The following is a 22,223-nucleotide window of genomic DNA, read 5'->3' as shown; positions in this document are numbered from 1 at the left end:
CACATGAAACTCTTACCATGTAGGAAGAACTCAGTACACGGTAGCCGTTACCACTTCTGTTGCTGTTGTTGAATTCATATAGAGTAATGACACCATTCCCTACTTATAAAAATACAGCCCCATTTTATGTTCGGTTCCAAGTCTATGTTTTTATGGTGTTTTTTATTGTGGTTCATTATATTTTAATGTTATTATTGGCTAAACAGATCCTTTTGGACCCAATCGATTTACTAGTGTGAGCTGTTGGGTGAACAGAGAAAATACAAATGGAAACCTAGCTACTTCACATGCCCTTTAATTTTTACCAAATAACTGGAATATCATGCTTCATTTAGGTGTTCATGGTAACTAGGTGAACAGTTGTGGTTTTAAAAGAGATAGGATCCCATCAACTTCTTTGCTATGCACATGGTGACAACAGCCTTTTGAGAGATTGAGTCTATCTAGGTGGGAAACATGTTACAGGCTGTGTCTGATAAATACCAAAAATAATAGCTATTTTTCCTTTAAAGTGATTTCTTTGGTCTTAGGGCATTGACAGTGTCCTGCACAGCAGGTGGGTTTCCTCGCCCCTCCCCACCTCACCTGCTCTGGAGTGCTCCTGGCAGGGCTACCCTCCAGTTTCCTTGGCTTTGGAAGAGGGAAAGAGAATAGAACTTGTCTGGTGTTCTTTGGCTCTGGAAAAGTTGTGTTCTCTTTTAGATAGTCTCTTCTCTTGGGATTGCCCTAGGCAGTGAGTTGTTCTGAAATTTTATTAAAGGAGAAATAGGTGAGCCATGTAAATTGGGCTCCTTACTGAATGCTGAAGCAGTTCCACCTTTCACCAGAGATTTAATTTTTTCCAGCTCTGCTCTTTACTCTCAGCCAAAAGGGCTATCTTTTGAACATTTTAGATTCTTCCTATGGGATGAAAGCTTTGGCAGACAAGGGCTTATATCTGTGGAGCCCAGAAACCCTTTTCTTTTTACTAGTAATCAGTATATGGCTAAGAATTTTCTCTAATGTGGTTAAGGAAATTTCAGAAACTCCTTTCCAATCCTTTTATTTGCTTTTCTCTGGTCATTTAAAGCTATAAGGCGTATGTTCTTCATCTGGAGAGGGAAAGAGAGGGCTGGGGGTGGAGAGAGAGAGGCAGGAAACTGTCTCATAAAACCCCAGTGATTCATCCCCCCTCTGTAAGTCTTTAAAAATCCCCTAGGTTTTGCTTTCAGAAAGAGCCTTCAGACTATTGAGAGTTACATATGCACCATTCTCTTCCACTGAACTGAAGCCCTAACCATAGAAACGACTTAGGACAGTGTTATCTTTAATCTTTTAGTCTCACAACAAATGCCAGAACTAGCCTGGGTAATGTCAAGGTAGCCACCCTGGAACAGAAACAGAATTTGCAAAGCTACCTTTAATAAACAATGCTTACATTTTGCTACGGTTAACTCTTCGGAAGAAATCTGGCGATGGGAGGGGTGTATGATAATATTTACTTTTACTTCACTGTGCTTACTCTTAATGCTTTTTGGGTAAAAGTATTGTTGACTATTTGGGAAACCTCATTTATGAACACAAGCTATATATTAATATGTTCCTGGGGAAAATATATTTAATAGAAAATGCTGAGTCAAAGGGTCTTTTTCAAGAGATTTCCTGCTTATTCATGTGGCCAATTCTTCTCATGGGCTCCAGGGCCCTCCAGCCACAGGGGAAAAGTACCAGGTCCCTAAGCATAGTCCAGTCCCATTTTTATCCAGCTGTCTGTGCGCTTCATGCCTACACCTTTCCTTTGTTTTAGTTTATGCGGAAGGCCTTAAGCAGCACTGGGCAAGTGATATGTTTTGGTGGGTAAAACATTGGCCAATGGAAGGAAAAAATGTAGGAAATGAATCTTCTAAGACTATATGACCATTCTTTAGTTTATGCTCATTTGGTCATAATGGCTCTCTGACCTCCACTATCACCTCCCTCCTGTTCATTCTCCACGCTACAGCCAGAATGTTGCACCTGACCTGAGATCTTGTAAAGGCTTCCAGCTTCTACCAGAATAAAGCCCCAAATCTCTACAGGGCTTTAATCTGTTCACATCTGTCTCTGGCTTCACTTGGTGCCCTTCCTCCTGCACCCTTTCTCCCCTGCTGTGAGCTCTAGAGCTAGAAGGATCTTTGAGTTCCACACCCTTTCATTCTCCAGGGCACTAGCTCACATTAACGCATCCTTCCTGTGGTGCTGTGAGCACCACATCTCAGAGATCTTCATGCATCTGTCCTCCCCAGGCTAGCTTAGTCAGCCCCCAGGCCCCACCCCCATGCTCACACAGCCTCCTCTACTTGTCTTTAAAACATTCATTACCTGGAGAAATTGTTAGAAGTCTGTCTTTGCCTCTGGAAACTAGACCCCATGAGGCAAGAGTAATCACATTTCTTCATAAGTTCTTAGCCCAGTGCCTTCTACCCAGTGGATTCTGTTTCTTGACTGCATTAAAAAGTGGATAGAATAGAGGGAGAATAGATAGACAATAGAGGAATTCTATTGGTAGCATTTCTCCTATCCTTTTTTTTTTTTTTTTAAGATTTTATTTATTCATTTGACAGACAGAGGTCACAAGTAAGCAGAGAAGCAGGCAGAGAGAGGAGGAAACGGGCTCCCTGACGAGCAGAGAGTCTGATGTGAGGCTCGATCCTAGGACCCTGGGATCATGACCTGAGCCGAAGGTAGAGGCTTTAACCCACTGAGCCACCCAGGTGCCCCTCTCCTATCCTTTTTTAAATCACTATACCATTCTAAGAATTAATGGTCCAATTACTACACAGTATCAGATATGTTTGTTTTTATAAAATATACATATTGCATATTTAAAGTGACTATTAGCTAAAATACAAAGCAGGGAAAATAATGACAAAAATCATGTACAAGTGTTTATCTTGGTTATTTAGGCAAGACTCGTATTTTATTTTATTTCATTATTATTTCTAAAAGATTTTTATTTATTTATGTGTCAGAGAGAGAGCACAAGCAGGGAGAGTGACAGGCAGAGGGAGAAGCAGGCTCCCCTCTGAGCCGGGAGCCCAGTGTGGGACTCCATCCCAGGAACCTGAGATCATGACCTGAGCCAAAGTCAGATGATTAACGAGTGAGCCACCCAGGTGTCCCTACTAGTCATTTATTTTAATTACATTTTCTACATTGATTAAAATAGTTCTCTTGAACCAAAGAATATGTCCAAATTCACTAATATATTTCAATTTTATAGCCTCACATTTAACAACAGGTATCAAGACTCTATTCAGAGTTTTCCTTGAGGGGCCTGAATGGCTCAGTTGGTTGGGCATCTACCATAGGCTCAGGTCATAGGCCCGGGGTCCTGGGATCAAGCCCCACGTTGGGCTCCCTGCTCAGCAAGGAATCTGCTTCTCCCTCTCCCTCTATCCCACTTTCCAATTCATCCTCTCTCTCTCTCTCTCTGTCTCTCAAAAAAAAAAAAAAAAAAAAAGTTCTCTATGAGCAATCGAAATACAATTAACAGATATATAGTTGCTATGGGGTAGGGAGTCTATGTGTTCTCACAGAACTCTTTTCTTTCGATTTTTCAGGTAATTTTTTTTCCACAACAGAAATTTTTTTTTTTATAAAGACAAGGCAAACCAAACGAATGGGACAATATCACTTTCATTTCTAATACTCAGACCACCATTAGTACCATAGTGGTATATATATATATTTTTAACTGAGTAGTTATTGACCTACTACCTTGTATTAGTTTCAGTGATTTCAGATGTGTGTACAAACACAATGATTTCATGTTTGTACATGTTGAAATGATAACTACCATAACTCCAGTTAACATCTATCATACTTTGTTACAAAATCGTCTCTTGTGTTGAGAACTTTTAAGGTTTATCCTGTTAGCAACTTTCAAATATGCAGTGAAATATTACTAGCTATAGTCACGATGCTCTACATTATATCCCTCTAACTTACTTATTTGATAACTGAGAGTTTGTAACTTCAGAGTCCCACTTGCCCACCCTTCACCCCCTGCCTCTGGCAACCACCAGTCTGTTCTCTGTATCTATGAGCTTGTTTCCGTTTTTAAGATTCCACATGTGAGCCAGATCTTGTGGTATTTTACTCTGACTCATTTCACTTACCATAATACCTTCAAGGTCCTTCCACTGTTGTCACAAGAGGTGAGATTTCATTTCTTTTTATAGAGGAATGATATTCCTCTGTGCATATACAATCACATCTTTTTTTTTTTATTTTTTAAAATAAACATATAACGTATTTTTATCCCCAGGGGTATAGGTCTGTGAATCGCCAGGTTTACACATTTTACAGCACTCTCATAGCACATACCCTCCCCAATGTCCATATCCCCACCACCCTCAGACCACATCTTCTTTATCCATTCATTTGTCAGTGGACACTTAGGCTGTTTCCAGGTCTGGGCTGTGGGGAAAATGCCGCCATGAATATGAGAGTGCTGATATCTTTTTGAATTCCTGTTTTTATTTTCTTCAGATAATACCCAGGAGTGGAATTGCTGGATGATGTGGCAGTTCTAGTTTTAATTTTTTTGAGGAACTTCCATACTGTTTTCTATAGCGACTGTACCAATTTGCATTCACCTTAACAATTCACCAGGGTTTCTCCACATCCTTGCCAACGCTTGTTATTGGTCTTTTTGATTGCAGCTGTCCTAACAGGTGTGAGGTGATACTTCATCAGGGTTTTGATTTCCCTGATGGCTGGTGATCTTGAGCACCTTTTCATGTACCCGTTGGCCTCTGTATGTCTTCTTTGGAAATATGTTGATTTGGTCTGCTCATTTTTTTTTTTTTTTTTTTTTTTTTTTGCTATTGAATAGTAGGAGTTCTTTATATATTTTGGATAGTAACCTCTTATCAGTTATGATTTGCAATTATTTTCTAGTTAGTAGCTGGCCTTTTCATTTTGGTGATGGTTTCCTTTGCTGTGCTTTTTAGTTTGATATTATCCTACTTGTTTATTTTTGCTTTTGTTGCCTTTGCTTTTGGAATCAGATCCAAAAAAATGACTGTCAAGACCAATGTGAAGGAGCTTACTGCCTGTATTTTATCCTAGCGGTTTTATGGTTTCAGATCTTACATTCAAGTCTTTAATCCATTTTGAGTTCATTTTTGTGTGTTATGTAAGATAGTGGTCGAGTTTCTTTTTTTTTTGCTGGTGGCCATCCAGTTTCCTCAACAACATTTCTTTTTTTTTAAATTAATTATTTTTTTAATTTAATTTTATTTTTTATAAACATATAATACATTTTTATCCCCAGGGGTACAGGTCTGTGAATTGCCAGGTTTACACACTTCACAGCACTCACCATAGCACATACCCTCCCCAATGTCCGTAACCCCACCCCCCTCTTCCAACCCCCCTCCCCCAGCAACCCTCAGATTGTTTGTGAAATTAAGAGTCACTTATAGTTTGTCTCCCTCCCACTCCCATCTTGTTTCATTTGTTCTTCTCCTACCCCCTTAACCCCCCATCTCAACAACATTTCTTGAAGAGACTGCCATTTCCCCATTGCATGTTCTTGGCTTTTTTGTTGTAAGTTAATTGACCGTATATGCTTGGGGGGTCGTGTTGTTTTTGCTACTCTTGTTTCTAGTCCGTTGTTTTGTTTGCTTTTCTTGTACATAGTTGAGATCATACTGCTTGAATGACTTTTTCCCACTACTTATTTCACTTAGTATTTTCACATAAAACATAAAATATACCAGAGAGTGAGGTGGTGAACCTTCTCTTGACACTGAGGTGGGACAGTCTTAGCAATCCATAGTGGTATGTGTGAGAAAGGAGAAATAGTTGAACAATCTGGCAGGGTTACAGAGTAGAGGCCACAGAATTTTAAGCACTAATAACTGCTGAGCAGGTCAGGTCTCTAAATTCCTTGGAATGTTTCCCAGTGAGCTGCAGTGAAGGTGTGCTTGATCAGCTCCTGCTGAAGTTAGTGTTTTAGTCACTTGCTTTCCAAGAACAATTAATGAAACATCTGGCACTTTGCGAGTTGTTAGATGACACATTCTTTGAATTGCTGTTTTCCAAACGTGTGATCTCCTCCCTTCCTTTTTCTTTAACCTCATCCCATATCACTTTCCCCATTTCTCAGCATCCTTCCTCCATGCTTCATGCAAGCCTTTCTCTAAATGTTCTGAGCACCTTCTTTGTAATGGCTGCCTGAAACACTCCTTCTTCCCCCTCCCCCAACATCTTTTTTTTTTTTTTTGCTTGGAAGTTTTCACATTCTTTCCCTCTTGGTCTACATGGTGCTTCTGTAGAGAGGTTCCCCTTGATCTCCCTTTATGACCAGTTTATTATCGTGAGCGGAAGTCACCCTCATTGTATAATGCATGCAATGAAGTTTTTGAAGTACACTTATGTTCCTTAAGAAGGATCTTTGCAAGCTGTGTTCACACAGTGTTATGTTGGTGATGGAAGTGATACCCCCTAAATAAGCATGAAGTGTTTAAGTGTATTTGTAGTACAGAGGTTTCTAAGAATACGTCTTACAAGTTCCATAAGGAACAGTGTTATGTGCATGCAAGCTGCACTGACTGCATGTGACTCCCATTCTAGAAAGAATGAGGTGATGAGTTCACTTGTACCATAGATGTTTCCAAGACAGCTACTTACAAACTTTCTGTGACAAGTATTATTTCAGTGACTGGAAGTTAACCCCATGTTGTAATATCTGTATTACAGTGTTAAGATCCCCGGTAATAAGGATGCTTCTAAGAACAACAACAAACAAAACACAGGCCCTTTGTGCCAGGAGACCTTTGTACAGTCCTCCTCCTCTACAGCAGGAACCTGTTTACCATTTAACAGTCAGCTAGAGAAAAGGGGGCTGACCAGCTGCCGTAAGGTAGCGCCACCGTATGGTACCGTAAGATTTGAGCCATATTCCAATCGAGAGAGAATTTGTATAAGTTACAAGAGAACAAAAAATGATTGTTCTATAGAATTTTTTGAACTTTCTCTGTATCATGAGAAACGAAGCATGTTTGCCTACAACTTTATAATATTTCTAGCAAATAAGAGGCAGACTCCCTCTTAGAGTCCTATAGGAAGCCAGGAAAGCTATAAATGGATGTCATTCCTGTCAGTCATTTGGGTATACAAGAAGGTGGCCAGTTACCTCACCCCAGGACACTTGTGTCGGCAGTGTGTCCCCAGAACTTATCTGTTGACCAGCTTCTCTTCTCCTGTCCCTTTCAGGCCGGGTATATGTGAGTGTCTGTGTGGGGAGGGGATGGGTCTTCACTGTTTGGACTTTGGAAACATAAGAAAAATTTTTAAAAGCGGGAAGCTAGAAAAAAAAATCAGTGCAAATATTATGGGATTGTTAATTTTAAAAAATTCTTGCAAAAATAATAGAAATAGTATTGAAAAAGAACCCTTCTGACTGATATCTGTTCCTTGGCATTTGACATCTTTTACTCCCTGCCTTATAAAAAAATACAGTTAATGAGGTTCTGGCAAAGAAAAGGGAGTAGCCCTGGTGTTTGGCCAGGAATTCCCCTTCACTGACATTCCCCATACCCCCAGCCTCCAACCCAGTTACTCTTCAGGACATCCTCTGGTGTTTTTTCTTCTCAGCCCTCATCAACATTTAGAGTTGTAGTGTGGATTTATGTTTAGCATGGTCTAATGTTTGCCTTTCTGATTAGAATGCAAGCTCTGGAGGGTCGGGTCCTTCTTGGTCTTGTTCACCCCTTTAGCTGTCTCCCTCAACTGCCATGGTACTTGGCATGGGAGGGGGGGCAAATATACATTGAATAACTAATGTTTTAAGGGACTCCATTTTTTAAAAAGTAGATTCTTAAGCTCTGTTCCAGTTGGCTCATGTGAGGAAAAGGGTTGACAAAATAAGATTTTCACCTCTGTGCAGTAAACACATTGAGGGCCTGTCACCAGGTCAAACGTTGGAAATGCCACATGAATAAGGCATGGCTGATGCCCTCCAGGACCTCAGAAGCTAGCAGAGGGACACACACATATGTATGTGAATAACTGCAGTTCTCCGTAGAAGAGTGTAAGAGATGTGTGCCCATGAGCCTTTGGAGAGTGCAAGGGGGAAGGATTTAATTCACCTTGACACCTACAAGGGGTGTCAAAGTTTTCAGCCAGGCATGATATTTACCTTGGGGTCTTGCATGAAGAGGGGAAGTTTGGCAAGTTAATTAGTAGGAACAAGAGGATCCCAAGCTAGGGATGGGGTCAGACAAAATGAATGGCATGGTGTGGGGAGGGAGAGAGAGAGAGAGAGAGAGAGAGAGAGAGCGAGCGTGCGCGTGTGTGTGTGTGTGTGTGTGTAGGTGTGTAGGTGTAGCCGGGGAGCCCTGCTGAGGTAAGATTTATAGATGGAGTGTAGCAGTGGCAGCCTTCATTGTGTGGGGAGTTGATGCTGTGGTTAGAAAGCCAAACCATTCACTGCAGCTGCAGGCATTTTCTGTTAAACCACTTTCATTTAGAGGTCATAGTGTATCTTTCAGAGAAACAAATTCTAGATTTTGACAAAGGTGAACATTTTGCTAGAAATTGGTAGCTCTTTTAAGATGTATTTTCCTGGTAAAGACCTATTAATATATTTTTATATTGAATTTTAGAAACCTTTGGAAAACATGTTTAAAATTTGTACTCAGATAGTATAAGTACCTATAGAACAAACATCATGAATCTTAATGTGACATGTAATGAAATATTTTGGATTTTTCCAGATGTGTGAAATACATAGGTGTTCTCCCACGATGCCCTGGTTAAGGCAGGTGTCTGTCAATACTCACCCGAACCAAACCTCCCTCTCTTGCAGTTCCACGGCAGCCTTCAAACGACTTGTTTGAAATATTTGAAATTGAAAGGGGAGTCAGTGCAGATGATGAAGCAAAGGATGATCCAGGTAGATACTTACATTTTTACTATGTGATGATGACATTTTATTGTTTCCTTCCACTTCCTGAAAATGAATTTTAAACTGTAGATTGTTTGGTTACATCTGGGAAAAGTGTACTTTTTTTTTTTTTTAAACAACTTGGTTTCCTCTGTAGTAATATAGTTGTTGATTGAAAATAATTATATATCATCATTATCTTTTTTAAAAAAATAATAAAGCACCCTTAACTTGTGAAGAGGAAATCCTGTTTTGTAAGTGATGGTGTAACAAGGTCATAATTTGGCAACATTTTTGTGTTCTATTTTTATAGCTGAACACACATACACAATTGTTCTAAGAAAGGATTCATGTGATCTTCCTTTGATCTCATGGAGAGAAGTTCTGGTCAGATAGTTAAGTGTGGCTAGAAGAGAATGCTTATGCAGATCGATAATCCTAGTTCACAAGTTTGTTTTTACAAATTGTGCCATTGTGGTCTACTCATTGTTCTGGTTATTTTCTTGTAGGTGTTCTGATACACAGTTGTAACTTTGACCATGGGCTTTGTGGATGGATCCGGGAAAAAGACAGTGACTTGCACTGGGAACCAGTGAGAGATCCAACAGGTAAAAGCAGTTAATCTGTATCTGTTTGATCCTATCTGGGGACCCTGGTTCTAACAATCAAGAATACTGTTACATATCTCTGTTTACCCTCTTTATTCAGTAAAGAAAGATCTCTTCCAACATTTCATATTTCATTTTTTAAGTGAACTAGTTAGCAATAAACTAGAATTATATTATAGGAAGACAAGTAGTACATTAAAGGGCCAACTAGTTTCTCTCAAAGAGCTTGGTAAGCAAAACCTTTAGATTCATCCTAACATAAAATTTTCAAATTACTTGTAGTGCCCCATTCCTAGGCATGAGAGAAATAATGTAACAGTACATCAGTCATGGTGGTCATCCACAGCTGTTTTCTTAATTATGTCCTTTTTTAAAAAGATGTGACACATAGTAAAAAGACACTAGAAGATTCTGTGAAGTTGTGATTATTTCTCTGGAAAAAATTTCAGTCTAATTTAGATGCTGGAGAAATTAGTTACAAATTACCACCATTTATTCCACAAAAGAATGTTACTAGAGAGATAGATTTAGATGTAGTTCCTTGGAAAACTAACAAACTTTTAAATTGCATGCTTCCTACTGATACAACGTTTCAGTGCTTACAAGACATTTTGTCTTCTTGTTTCAGAAAGCAAAGTTACTTACATATTTTTGTTGGTTTTTTTCCCTCCCCTCAGTAATTAAATCTTTTGTGGGTGGGGCCAATTTAATGGAAGGGTGAGGAGTTAAATTTCTTTTCTTCCCTTTATACTCCTGTTCTAGACTTAGGAATGAAAGTTTTTGTCTTAAAAGCCTAGTTCTTGAATAGCATTGCAGGTACATAGGTAGAGCACAAAACACATAAAAGTTAACTTGAGAGAAGATACGCTGTGTTAAACCAGTTCTTAAACTTCAATGTGCCTATAGATCAGCTAGGGGCCTTGTTAAAATGTAGATTTTGTTGCATTTCTAACATGCTCCTTGTGGATATCTATGGTATTACTCCTTGTTGTAGATCGTGAGTAGAAAGTTTTAAAAAAAATTAGCTCAAAATATATTCATTAGATTCCCCCTAAGGTGGAAATAGAATAGATTTTTTAAAAATGAAAAATTTGAGGGCTCCTGGGTAGCTCAACTGGTTCAGTGACTGACTCTGGATTTTGGCTCATTTGTGGTCTCAGGTTCCTGGGATCGAGCCCCAAGCTGGACTCCCCACTCAGAGGGGAGTCTGCTTATCTCCCTCTCCCTCTGCTCGTTCCCCCACTCATGCCCGTGCATGTGCTCTCTTGCTCTTGCTCTCTCTCTCTCTCTCTCTGAAATAAATCTTTTAAAAAAAGTAAAATGAAGTTTTGAGGTAAGCTTTTAAAAATATGAATATTCAGTAAGTTCACATAGGGTTTTAGATTTCTCTTAGCTATAAAACAGATTTTAGTGTCCCCCCCCCCCCCCACATACAGTGACGTTCCTCTCATTTAAGGTTGACTCTGAGCAGGACATTATTATTACAGTCACAGATATCTGTGGGTAAGAGAGAAACCATTTATTTAATATCTGCTGTAGTCCCAGCTCCATCATCTCATTGGTTCAGTTTAATCCTCTCACCTGCCCTTTGAGGCAGGTAATTCTGCTTATGTTTCACAAAGGAAACACTGAGACCCAGAGGTTTTACACATTTCCTAAGGCCACAGAACTGAAGAGTGGACTTCATATCGAGGCCTCCTTGTACTTCATGTGGTTTCCCTCCTTCAGTAGTGGACACTATATGCTTAGCAGATCTCAGGCCTATAGATTTGACTGACCCCTGATCTGGGGTCGTTTGCTACAGAATGGAGCATCTTTGACAGTCACGTTGAATAGAATGGTGAACGTTGCTCATGGTTATGGTGAATAACCCCTTCGAGTAAGGTACCCTGGTGAGTTACTCATGCTAAACTCAGAGGAATTCATTATACTTACATGGAAGCATCCAGTGTAGAAAACCCATGTGAAGTTCTTGATTTTTACAATTTCTATACTCTATTTTAGAACAAGTTTTGCATTTTAACATTTTTTATTATTCATTATATATGTAAATATTTAAATTTGTGGTGACCCAAATTCCACTTGCCTTCTGCTAAAAAGAGAGGGTTAGAAATAGAATGGTAGACCAAAAAAAAAAAAAAAAAAAAAAAAAATGGAAGCAGTCATTTGGCAATGATAGCAGAGAATGCATTGAAAGGAAGCGGTGGCCATTTTTGTGACTGCGTAGCTCTTGGTTATTGTCTCTGGCCCCTGGAAGGGGGCCATTCTTTCTGTTTCGTCCCTTCCCCTCTTCCCTTCTGCTGATAGCTAAGATACAAGGGGAAGTTACTCAAATAAGAAAGCCTTTAGTGTTTTAGCAAGTAATTATTAAAACAGTATGAGTGAAAACTCTGTCATCACTACTAAAGAGTTGGGTCATTTCCATAGAAATAGAATGTTTTTCCCAGAATGACAAATCTACTTGGTGGGTTCTTTCTATCTGAGAAGAACAGAGATAATTGTAGGTCACTTCTAAGAACACGACCTAGTTGGAAAGGTATCCCAAAGCCTGTGGGAGAACAAGTGAAGAAACCAGAATGTTCAGCTTGGAGAAGAAATAATGGAGCAGGACTGATTTCCAAATATTTGACCAACAACATCTTTCACAGTTATTCTGGAACCACAAGGAGATGAGAAGTCAGATCAGCAGGTAAAAGCTAAAGGGAGATCCGTTCTGGTTCACTCCCAGAAAGAACTTGCCAGTCATCAGAGCTGTCTAAAAAGAGAACAGGATGACAGGGAAATAGGGAGCTCTCCCTTGGTGGAGAGGTTTTTGGGTGACTTGTAGCAAGATGTTGTTTTGATCACTGGATAAGTGTTGGATTAGAAAATCTGCTACACCACCTTTGAGAGCCTGAGTAAAAATGGAATGCCCCTAGGTCTTCCCAAAGAGATTGCTGAGCAGCCAGGCTCTAGCTTGGGGAAGGGATGGGAGGACAAAAGGATGGCAGAGGGGAAGACAGGGTAGGAGTACATGGCATGCATCAGGCTGGAACTGGGAAGGAGCTTTTTAGAATGTGTTGGGGAAATCTAACCAGATACTGATGGAAAAGTACTAATAAGGCTTATCCTGAAAAATGCCAGTTTTTCTTCTAGGAAGTTTTGGGATCTGAGTGTGTGTATATCACATGCTAAGACCAGAGAAGACTATAACCAATTCAATAAATTATTTCTGTGTATTATCTAATTACCAAGCTAACTTTTTTTCTATCTAGACTGTGCCATTTGTAAGGGAACATATGTTTGGATTTTCACAATTGTGACTGATTTTTAATGTGCATGTCTTATACAACATCCAGATTTGTGGATATTCTCATACTAATATCTCTAAGAAAACCCTCAAACAAACTTTGAGAAACAGCTGCAAAGTACATTCATTTGCTAGCTGCTCTTCCTGGTGCTCATTAGGTTTTATCACATTTGGTCTTGAACTTCATGGTGAGATAGTGAAATTAATACGTGCCTCTAAGGGGTAGCAGATTGCACTGCTGACAGATGTGGTGACGCCCTGAAGACACACCCTTCTGTAAATGTCAAGGCTGGACCCTGGGGGCCCTTTTCCTGAAACCCTGATCTCGGAGGATCAGGGTTAAAGGAAACTGACTCAGTGCTGTGTCTGCTACTGATAGCTACAAGGTATTCGCTTTAGAATATATAGCAAGCAGGCTGGCTTGTACATGCAAGTATGTCTGTTGCAGCATTAAACATTATTTTGAAATACACATAAATGGAAAAGTAAACCAACTGTGAAAAAGTAAAAGCTTCAGCCCCCAGCCCTGGCTCCCCGTCACCCTCCCCAGATACAACCACTTTCTTGGTTATCTTTCCAGAGATATATTTTTCTGCCCCCTGCTCTGTACCTTGCTTTTGTCACTTAAAGATCATATCTTATAAGAGTTAACACATGTGGACTTTGCAGCCAGAAGGCTTGGGCTGGAAGCTAGTGCCAGCACACAGTAGCTTTGACCTTGAGCAAGTTATTGAAATGGAGATAATAGTGTCTATGAAACGTATGGGAGGCATTTAAAGCAATGCCTGGCCCACAGTTAGCACTAAAATAGTATTAGCCATTGTTGCTGGAGATTGTCCTGTGTCAGTACTTAAGAGCACCCTCATTCTTCTTTATGGTTGTTACTCCGTTCCTTCTCAGATGTACCACCCTGTATTTGACCCATCATCCACCGAGGCGCATTTCAGGAGAACAGTGCTGCAGTGAATAGCCTTGTACATGTCTCATTTCCTATATGCTTGAATCTGTCTGTAGGATACTCCTAAATATGGAATTGCTAGGTTAAACGGAATTTGTGTTTTGAATTTTGATAGTTTTCTCAGTTGTCCTTCCTAACAGTTAACAGCAATTTATGCTCCCACCAGTAATATTTAAGAACCATCTCCAATAGATCTTATTAAACTGTTTTTTATCCTTGCCAAGCTTATAGGTGAAAAGGCGTCTCCTTTTGATTTTAGTTTGATTTTCTCTTACTGTGAGAAGTTGACCATCCTTTCATATAATTAATCTTTTCCTGTGATGCCCCTTATTTTGTGTGTTCTTATTATTGATTTGTTCTTTATATAAAAAGAGAACTTAGTCCCCTTCATGTTTTGCAATTTTTTTTTTTTTTTTGCTTTTCTTACTGTTTTATGGTACTTTTATCTTAAAGTGAAAATTTGGAGGGCACTTGGGATGAGCACTGGGTGTTACATGTAAGTGATGAATCGCTAAACTCTACTCCTGGAAGTAATACTACACTATATGTTACCTAACTGGAATTTAAATAAAAACTTGAAGTTACAAAAGAAAAATAAAATTAAAAAGTAACAATTTGGAAACTTCAATAAGAAATTGGCTAAATTATTAATGGCATACTTGGAGCTATGAAAAATGTCTGACATCGAAAAATGACAGATATATTTAATGAAAACAAGTTATTACACTGCAAAAAATGTTTATACTAGCGTGTTTATATTCACAGATATAGATAGAAGTTCAAATGTTAAAATTAGTAATTATCTCTGGCTTTTGGGATCATGCATATTTAAATTTTCTTTATGCTTTTCTATTTATCTCTTTTCCTGCAGTGGGCATTGCTGTATTATATCTCTTATTTTTTTGTCTTTTATAAGCTCTTTGAGATATAAATACCAGCAAACCATAATGATCTTAGTTCTACCTGGGCTGGTTTCTCAGCTGGGCCAAAAATATAAGAAAAAAATCACTGCAAAACTCCCCCTCCTTTTTATGACCACACAGTTAACATGTAAAGTAATAGACATTATGTTGTTCTCTTTGTAAATTGAAATTGTAAAGGCACCAGCCAGTACAGAGTTAAAAATAAGGACATTTAAATTTTATCACCTAACTTTCTGGCAAGTCTTTTTTTGTTTCGTTTTGTTTTGTTTTGTTAAATAATAAATGCTACAAAAACAAACTTCAGCTATTGCGATGCTTTAAACTAAAACCATGAAAATAGTTAATATAATTCTATATTTAAACCAGTATTTTGGAACAGAAGTTAAATTTTTTATTTAATAGGTAAATTATTTGGGGTGCTAGGTCAGTTTTTCCCTTAGCTACTATTCCATCCTTGTAACATTTCCTTTTATTCCAAAGGGAAAGATTTCTTTATGGTAAGACAAAAACCTGGTGCCCACAGAGAAAGAGCTGTTATAGCCTCATTTATCATGATTTACATTTTAGTTTTAAATATCTATACAAAAGGACTATGTGGCTATTAGGATGCCTTGGTCTATTAGGCTGTTTGCAGGCATGTCTGGCATAATGATATGAGTGTACATTCCGCAGGGTCTTAAGGTAATCCTTGTCTTCTTAAAACTTTCAGGTTAACTGTAATACCTTATATCTTAGTCTTAACCTAAGTACCTGTGATGATTCAAAGCTGACTTATAGGGAGACCTTTAAGCCCCATCTAAAGGTTTTGGCCCAAAATATTGTTTGGATTAGTTCGATGGGGCACAGGGTAGGGGAGGAGGATAAGAAATTCTTTGTGTTTTCGGTGAGTCAAGTACGTGCCTCAAAGACCTATTGCCCTGCAGTTTTTTTCTATATTCTTAGAACCTTATTTATTCAGCAAATGACATCAAAGCCCTACCATGTGCTAGGATATAAAATGGGGTGGTTTGGGGGGAAAGCTGAGGGTTTTTTGGGTTTTTTTTTATGTTACATTAGTCACCGGTACAGTACACCATTAGTTTTTGATGTACTCTTCCATTCTGACCTCAACGAGTTCATGGTCTCCTGGGGGACAGAAACCTGTAAACCAGTGATTCCAGTCTGAGAGCAACAAGGGCTGAATTAGGGGGTCAGGCAGTTCTGAGCTCAAACCATGACCCTGCCCCTCACTGGCAGGGTGACACCTTGGGTGTCTTCACCTCCCCAAGCCTTAGCTTCTGCAGCGGCAAAACAAGCCAAATGAGTGTTCCCCTCAAAGACCTGTTAGCAGGGCCAACAATGCTCACGGTAGAGAGGCTAACGAGCCTGGTGCAGGCAGAGTACACACAGATTACCTCTTTAGTCCTTTGAAACCTCTTTGGTCCTTTGAATCCTCAAAGGGGACTCATTAGAGAAGTCACTTGAAGAATAAGACCTCCTCCAAATTATCATGTTTTATACAAAGCCTAAGAAAGAAAGGATGGTGTATCTTTTAACTGAGAAATAAGTAGCGATTCTACCAAAACAGGTACAGGTGTTTAACCTTCCAACCACATATTTCTTAGGGATAACTCAGTGCTAGAACAGTGTTTTCCAGTTAGCTCTAATAAAATAGCTGGGGGGAAGGTCATTTACACATGGACTGAGTTTCAAAATACCACTCCCAACTTTCCTTCTCTTGAGAAGCAGCATCCCCCACTTCACTGCTGCTTAAACTACCCCCTGCCCCCTCTCCCAGACTGCAGTGGCGGTTAATCGAACAATAGGGGGACACAAACTCTGCAGCCATAGGGATCTGAGGACATCGTCCAAGTGACTTGTCCAAAGTGAAAGTTGTTCTTCATATTTTGGGTACATGTATATGTAATAAAAAATTAATATTATATGTAATGTTATAAATTTGTTTTGATGTAAAAGTGTCTGAAACTAGTTACAATAAAAGTAATGCTCCAGGAAGATGTAGAGGTTTCCAGAACACCTCTGCATCTTCTTGGGGCTAGGTGTACTCCAGTGTGAGAAGCATAGCAAATAGACCTTTTCAAAGGAGAACTTCTTGCTTTAGAGATTTTAAAAAAGAGAGAAAGAGAAGAAGAAAGAACAAACATATCTAGTGTCCCTTTAGATTACTGTCTGCTCTACTGCCTAGAGGTTAATTATCCCCATAGAAAATTCTCCCTGGTAACCTAGAGTCAACCGGCCAGCCAGCTTGACGGCAGAAGCCTACTTTGGTGAGGATCGAGAGATGGTGAGCTTGTGTCTGCCTTTGTATGTCTGCTCATATCCAACAGGAAATAGTCCTCGCATTAGGATTCCTGATCATGGCGTCCTGGGCATAATTTGCACTCTCCATGAGCCAAATATTTTCTCTAAACACAATCCATAGAGTTTGAGGGAGGCCTAGACATAAATCCCAACTTTTCTTAAAAAATCTGGAATTCTTACAAATGACGATCTCAGTTTGCAGTTTATTCCAAGTAAACCTGCCTTGATGCTGTCGGTGCTGGAAAGGGATGTCGGCACGTAAACACACAGCCCTGCTTTTCCCATTCCAGGTGGACAGTATCTGACAGTGTCGGGAGCCAAAGGCCCAGGGGGAAAAGCCGCTCGCTTGGTGCTACCTCTTGGCCACCTCATGCATTCAGGGGACCTGTGCCTGTCGTTCAGGCACAAGGTGACGGGGCTGCACTCCGGCGCGCTCCAGGTGTTTGCGAGAAAACACGGTGCCCATGGAGCAGCCCTGTGGGGCAGGAATGGTGGCCGTGGCTGGAGGCACACACACATCACCTTGCGAGGGGCTGACGTCAAAAGCGTAAGTAGAACCGAAAAGGAGACAGAGCCTGGGAGGTTTTCCTTTCACAGAACTCTAGGATCTGCATCTGAGGAAGCCTGGTTCTCCTCATTCATTGGGGCACAAAGGTTTGTGTTTTTCTGGGAAGGAGAACTCCATTCCCCTCCTCTTCTTATAATCCCTCCTTGCCACTGCTTCCCTTCTTCATTGCCGCCTACGATACCACCACCACTCCCCCCACTCTGGTGAAAAGCCCCATTTTTCATGAAAAAAAAAAATTCAGGAATTAAAAAGTTAACTTGAAAGGGCAGAGGTGGTGAGCTTAACTGTACCTGCTTTTCCTTTTTCTGCAATGCCTTTACTTTTCAGAGTCACCCTAAAGTGTTCCGTCTTTTTTTGGTTGTTTGTTTTTTTGAAATATTTCTTTAAAGTCTAATTTTGCCTCAGAGATCATAGTTAAGCAGCCTTGGGTGGAAACCGAGAACAATAGGCTTGGGAAGTTCTATTCTATTCAGACAGGATGTGGGAAAAGCTTTGATTGCATATATAAATTTGATCTTAAGTAATCAAGTCACAGGTAGCAATAAAATGGTCAGTAGCATCCCACTGAAATAATGTATTTAGAAAAGCATCTTTATGCTCATATTCATAAAACTTGCTATTAGGAGATTCTGCATCTATGACTATAGGTATGGTTTCTAGAAACTGCATTAAAGGGGATAGACTCCAACAATACAGCTTTTATCTGTCTTGGATTTGTTTTGCTCTTTGAAAAAAAAATACTGTTTGGAAAAATAAAGCCATTTCAAATTACAGCATAGAAAGGTTTCTGTTTTTAAAAGAGCAAAGATGCTCTAAAGAAAATAAAATACAGAAAACGTTTGTGGTTTATATAAGTAAAACAGCGCTTTGATTGGATTGTGGCGTTCAGTTCGACTCCATTTTAGGCAACAAAGCTGGCTCAAGCCACGGAGGGAAGAGCGGACGCCTAGGATAGGCTGCGCGATTACGATCTCCCAGGTCTGCGGCTCTGATTCCTACACCTCTATATTCCATCTCATTTTTTTACTCCTAACCTTGCTCATCTTTGGCATGATGTGCACTTCGTAAGCATTCCTAAATGGAAGCAGCCTGTCGCCCAGGATGGCTTTTTTAAAAGAGTAACCGTTTCTGAATGATGTGGTCTGATGACCAGTTGACTGATGATTGGAGTTTCTACCAAAAGGCAAGCCTCAGGTGACACGGGTTATGTTCTAGTCTTTTCCTTCTGTTGAGTAAGTGCACTCCTCGTTTTGGGGGAATGGTTGCCTTTATTCTGTGAAACGAGCGTTGGGTGGGAAGCGGCAGAGGAAGCTTGACTGGTGTGTGCGTTCTCTCCCCAGGTCATCTTCAGAGGTGAGAAAAGGCGTGGCCACACGGGGGAGATCGGATTGGATGATGTGAGCCTGAGAAAAGGCCACTGCTCTGAAGAACACAAGCGGCTTCTGAACTAGCAATGAATCCCCTGTTGCTCTTTTCTGTTTCCAGTCTTCACCTCCTGTCCTCTCCTCCCTCTTATCAGGCCTGGGAGAAGAACGGGTCAGTGGGTCAGGAGAAAGTCTGATGGGGGACCCACACCCGTGGCCTGCTTTTGTGCAATTCCAGCGAACGGTGACACCCTCCTTGAAATACGCGGGGCCCCTGCAGACACATCCAAGCCAGCTTGGGTGTTACCTTCCAGCCTGTGGCTCTTTTAGGAAGGCCTTTGGTGCGTGCGCTATCTTCCGTCCTAGTTAGGAGGCGTTTGCAGTAGTAGCAAATGATGGGAGACGTTTTCAAAAGAAATCCGTGCAAATGGCCACTCTGTTAATCTGTTCAGTGTTGTACCATGAGTAGTATTGACTTCCTTTAAGCTATGTTGTACAAAGTGCTTATGAAGTTGGTTTCTCCCCTTCCCTTGTTTGCTCTGGCCTGACCTGGATTCTGACTTCTACTGCCATTCACTTTATAAAAGAAGGTGTGTAACCTATCAAGATGCATTTATTCTTGTTATCTGTATTTTTTTTTTTAAGGACAATTATGTAGAGTGGGCATGTAATCACTCGTTAGTATTGTGTTTTGTGTAAATGTGCTATTGATACTAAGTAGTTATGTGTTCTTAATATTTACAGACTCTAGTTGCAAGGGAAAAGGCAGCTTGTGATCTCTTGAATTAAAAACTACCCAGTGAAATGTCATCCAGTTCCATGACCTTATTTTGGCAGCAAGAGAAAATCAGAAGAGATGACAGGTGTGGTAGTGGAGGGATGAAGTTTTCATGGCCTTGAGTCTAATCACTGTAAAGGATAGTGAACCATTCAGGTAGACAGGAAACTGCAGTTACCATATAAAACCCTCACTGTTTCAGGTTATACTTTAAAACCAACAGTTTCTACAGTAACTTGGCTCTCTTTGGTAATCTGTAAAAAGCTCTGTAAAAGTTCTGGTTGTTTCAGAGAAAAGATTCTGTTTCTGGAAGGCTGAGGGGAAGCATGGGGAAAGCTCTGTTGGAACAGATGTTCATACTAATTTTTAAGTCCATATATATTTAGGTCTTGAATTATGACTTACATGCTGTCTTGTCAGAACGGGATTGGAGGCAAGTCCTGTGCTTGGAGGCATTTTGTTGGGATTCACACACATGTCAGAGCAAGAGAACAAGATTGGAATTCTAGGATCTAGGGACCACTCCCCCCCCCCCCACTACATTTCCTCCCTGGATATTTTACCTTCATGTTAAAAAATATTTTAAAATATACAACCTTTCTAGGGCAACTTACTCCTGAGCCTTTTCTTCATTTCTGACGAAGTAATCAAAATATTTTCTGCTGTTTTTGCCAGGAATCACAAAGATGATTAAAGGGTTGGAAAAAAAAAAATCTATGATGAAAAATTAAAGGAACTGGGATTATCCAGCATGGAGAAGAGAAGACTGAAGGGCAAACCATTGCTGGTTTTCCAGTGTATGAATGGTTGGTACAGAGAGGATGGTGACCAGCTGTTCTCCATATGTGCTAAGAATAGAACGAGAGGAAACAGGCCTAGACTGGAGTGCGAGGGGGCATTTCCTGGCAGGGACAATTGTTAAATGAGAATCCTTTGTTTAAGAAAAAAAAAAAGTGACTGTCTCTCTCTCTCTCCCTCTTTCTCTTCTCTTTCTCTTTTTGAGGCTTTTTAAAAAGATAAGAATCTATTTAAGAAGGTTAAAGATGTTCTTCTGTCAAGGCAGAGTAACAGATTACAGAATCTTCCAAAGGATGTTTTGATCCTATTACCCTGTAATGAAAATCTTCTGAGTTATTTGGGCGAGGCCAGGGTCTAATATAGGCATTTACCTCTTGACCCCTAATGGAGGAGAACCAAAAGGGGAAAAGCCCACCAAGTGCAGAGCTCACTAAAGATCTCACTATGACAAACCTAGCAGGATCCAAACAGGAAAAACAAAAACACAACAAACTTGTATTCTTAATAGAGTATGATGGACATTATTTTAGTATCTTAATAATATCCTCATGTGGTAGGATTCTTTTTTTTTTTTTTGATCATGGTAAAGGTATAACCCTTTCACTTGCTCAGTGGAGGATATTTCAAGTTTTCAAAAAGACCATAGTGAAGAACAGAGATTTAGAGGTTTTTATCTGGTGCATTCTCTCTGCAGTGTGTGTGACAACTTAACCTGGCCCCTGGGAAAGAGCCCCCTGCTCGACATTACTGTCCGGATCCTTGTTTCACCGAACCACTGTAATTCACTTTCTCTTGTCAATTGGAATCTCCCAAGTTCCACAAAATGGTTTTTTTGGGTTGGGGGAGGGGGCTTGAGAAGTAGTTATAACAGAATATCTTTTGTCATTTAACGTGGTGGAGGCAGGACTGGAGCAGTATGTAAAGCAGCGAGCCTTCGAGCTTTTGAGTAGGGGCCAGGCTAACAGGGCTTTCGATCCATTTTTAATGATTCATTGCCTTTGTGGTCCTATAACTGCACAACTGAAAAGAAAAGGGGGAAATCATGGAAAATGTCACTTTTAGGTGCCAATACGACATTGCACTAAGTTGACAGAAGTTATCCAAAGTACTGTATAACATCTTGTTTATTATTTAATGTTTTCTAAAGTGAAAAATGTTAGTGGTTTTCCAAACAGCCAAATAAAAATAATTCTTTGTAAATAAAAGCACTGTTAATGATACCCTCTTGTCAGTTATTGTTTAGCATTTTGTTTTGTTTTTGATTGGGAGAATATTAGAGTAGCTTGAAGTTTCACAAACGTCATCTTTTACTTCTTGGAAAACTGGGAGCAAAACTGCTGCCCACACCAGGATGCGTTCTAGGCTATGAAATAGGGGAGACCTTTTTATCAGCACGCCCAGAGAAGGGCTCTAAACATTAGCCTCAAACATTAGCCCTTCATGGGAAGGCAGGATCAGCTGAATAAATATATATGAATGCTAAGCGAAAAGTCTTTTACTAGTGTTGGTTTTGTTAACTTATAGTAGTTCACTCATATTCCAGGAACCTTTCCTGATGGAGAAAACAACTATAAGGAAACGAACCTAATGAAATCGCGCAGGATTAAAAGTGAGTCGTCCTGACAAAATAATGAGAGGAACTCCCCATTCTGGCACTGCAAACTGCAGTGGAGAGGGCTAGAACTAGGGATCCTGAACAAATTTTCCTGTCCCAAGACA

General features: G+C 40.0%; 1 protein-coding gene across 6 annotated transcripts in view; it reads left to right on the top strand.

The window, feature by feature from the left end:
* The window catches only part of LOC111157263 (nephronectin), a 76,621-nt gene extending 55,922 nt beyond the window's left edge, over window positions 1-20,699 (top strand). For 4 of the 6 annotated variants that reach the window (XM_022518572.1, XM_022518554.1, XM_022518564.1 and 1 more), the window contains 4 exons: window positions 8,840-8,926; window positions 9,427-9,525; window positions 17,287-17,543; window positions 18,905-20,699. In XM_022518572.1, the coding sequence (XP_022374280.1) occupies window positions 8,840-8,926; window positions 9,427-9,525; window positions 17,287-17,543; window positions 18,905-19,015 (554 nt within the window). In that variant the 3' untranslated portion in view covers window positions 19,016-20,699. The remainder of the gene's footprint in view (window positions 1-8,839; window positions 8,927-9,426; window positions 9,526-17,286; window positions 17,544-18,904) is intronic. The other 2 variants (XM_022518588.1, XM_022518580.1) reach the window with 1 other exon arrangement.
* Window positions 20,700-22,223: the final 1,524 nt, after the last annotated feature.

Source organism: Enhydra lutris, unplaced genomic scaffold (genome assembly GCF_002288905.1).
Source record: "Enhydra lutris kenyoni isolate GAN:26980312 unplaced genomic scaffold, ASM228890v2 scaffoldscaffold3, whole genome shotgun sequence".
NCBI lineage: Eukaryota > Metazoa > Chordata > Mammalia > Carnivora > Mustelidae > Enhydra > Enhydra lutris.
The sequence above is the reverse complement of the archived record's forward strand: the minus strand, read 5'-3'. Positions and strand labels throughout refer to the sequence as shown.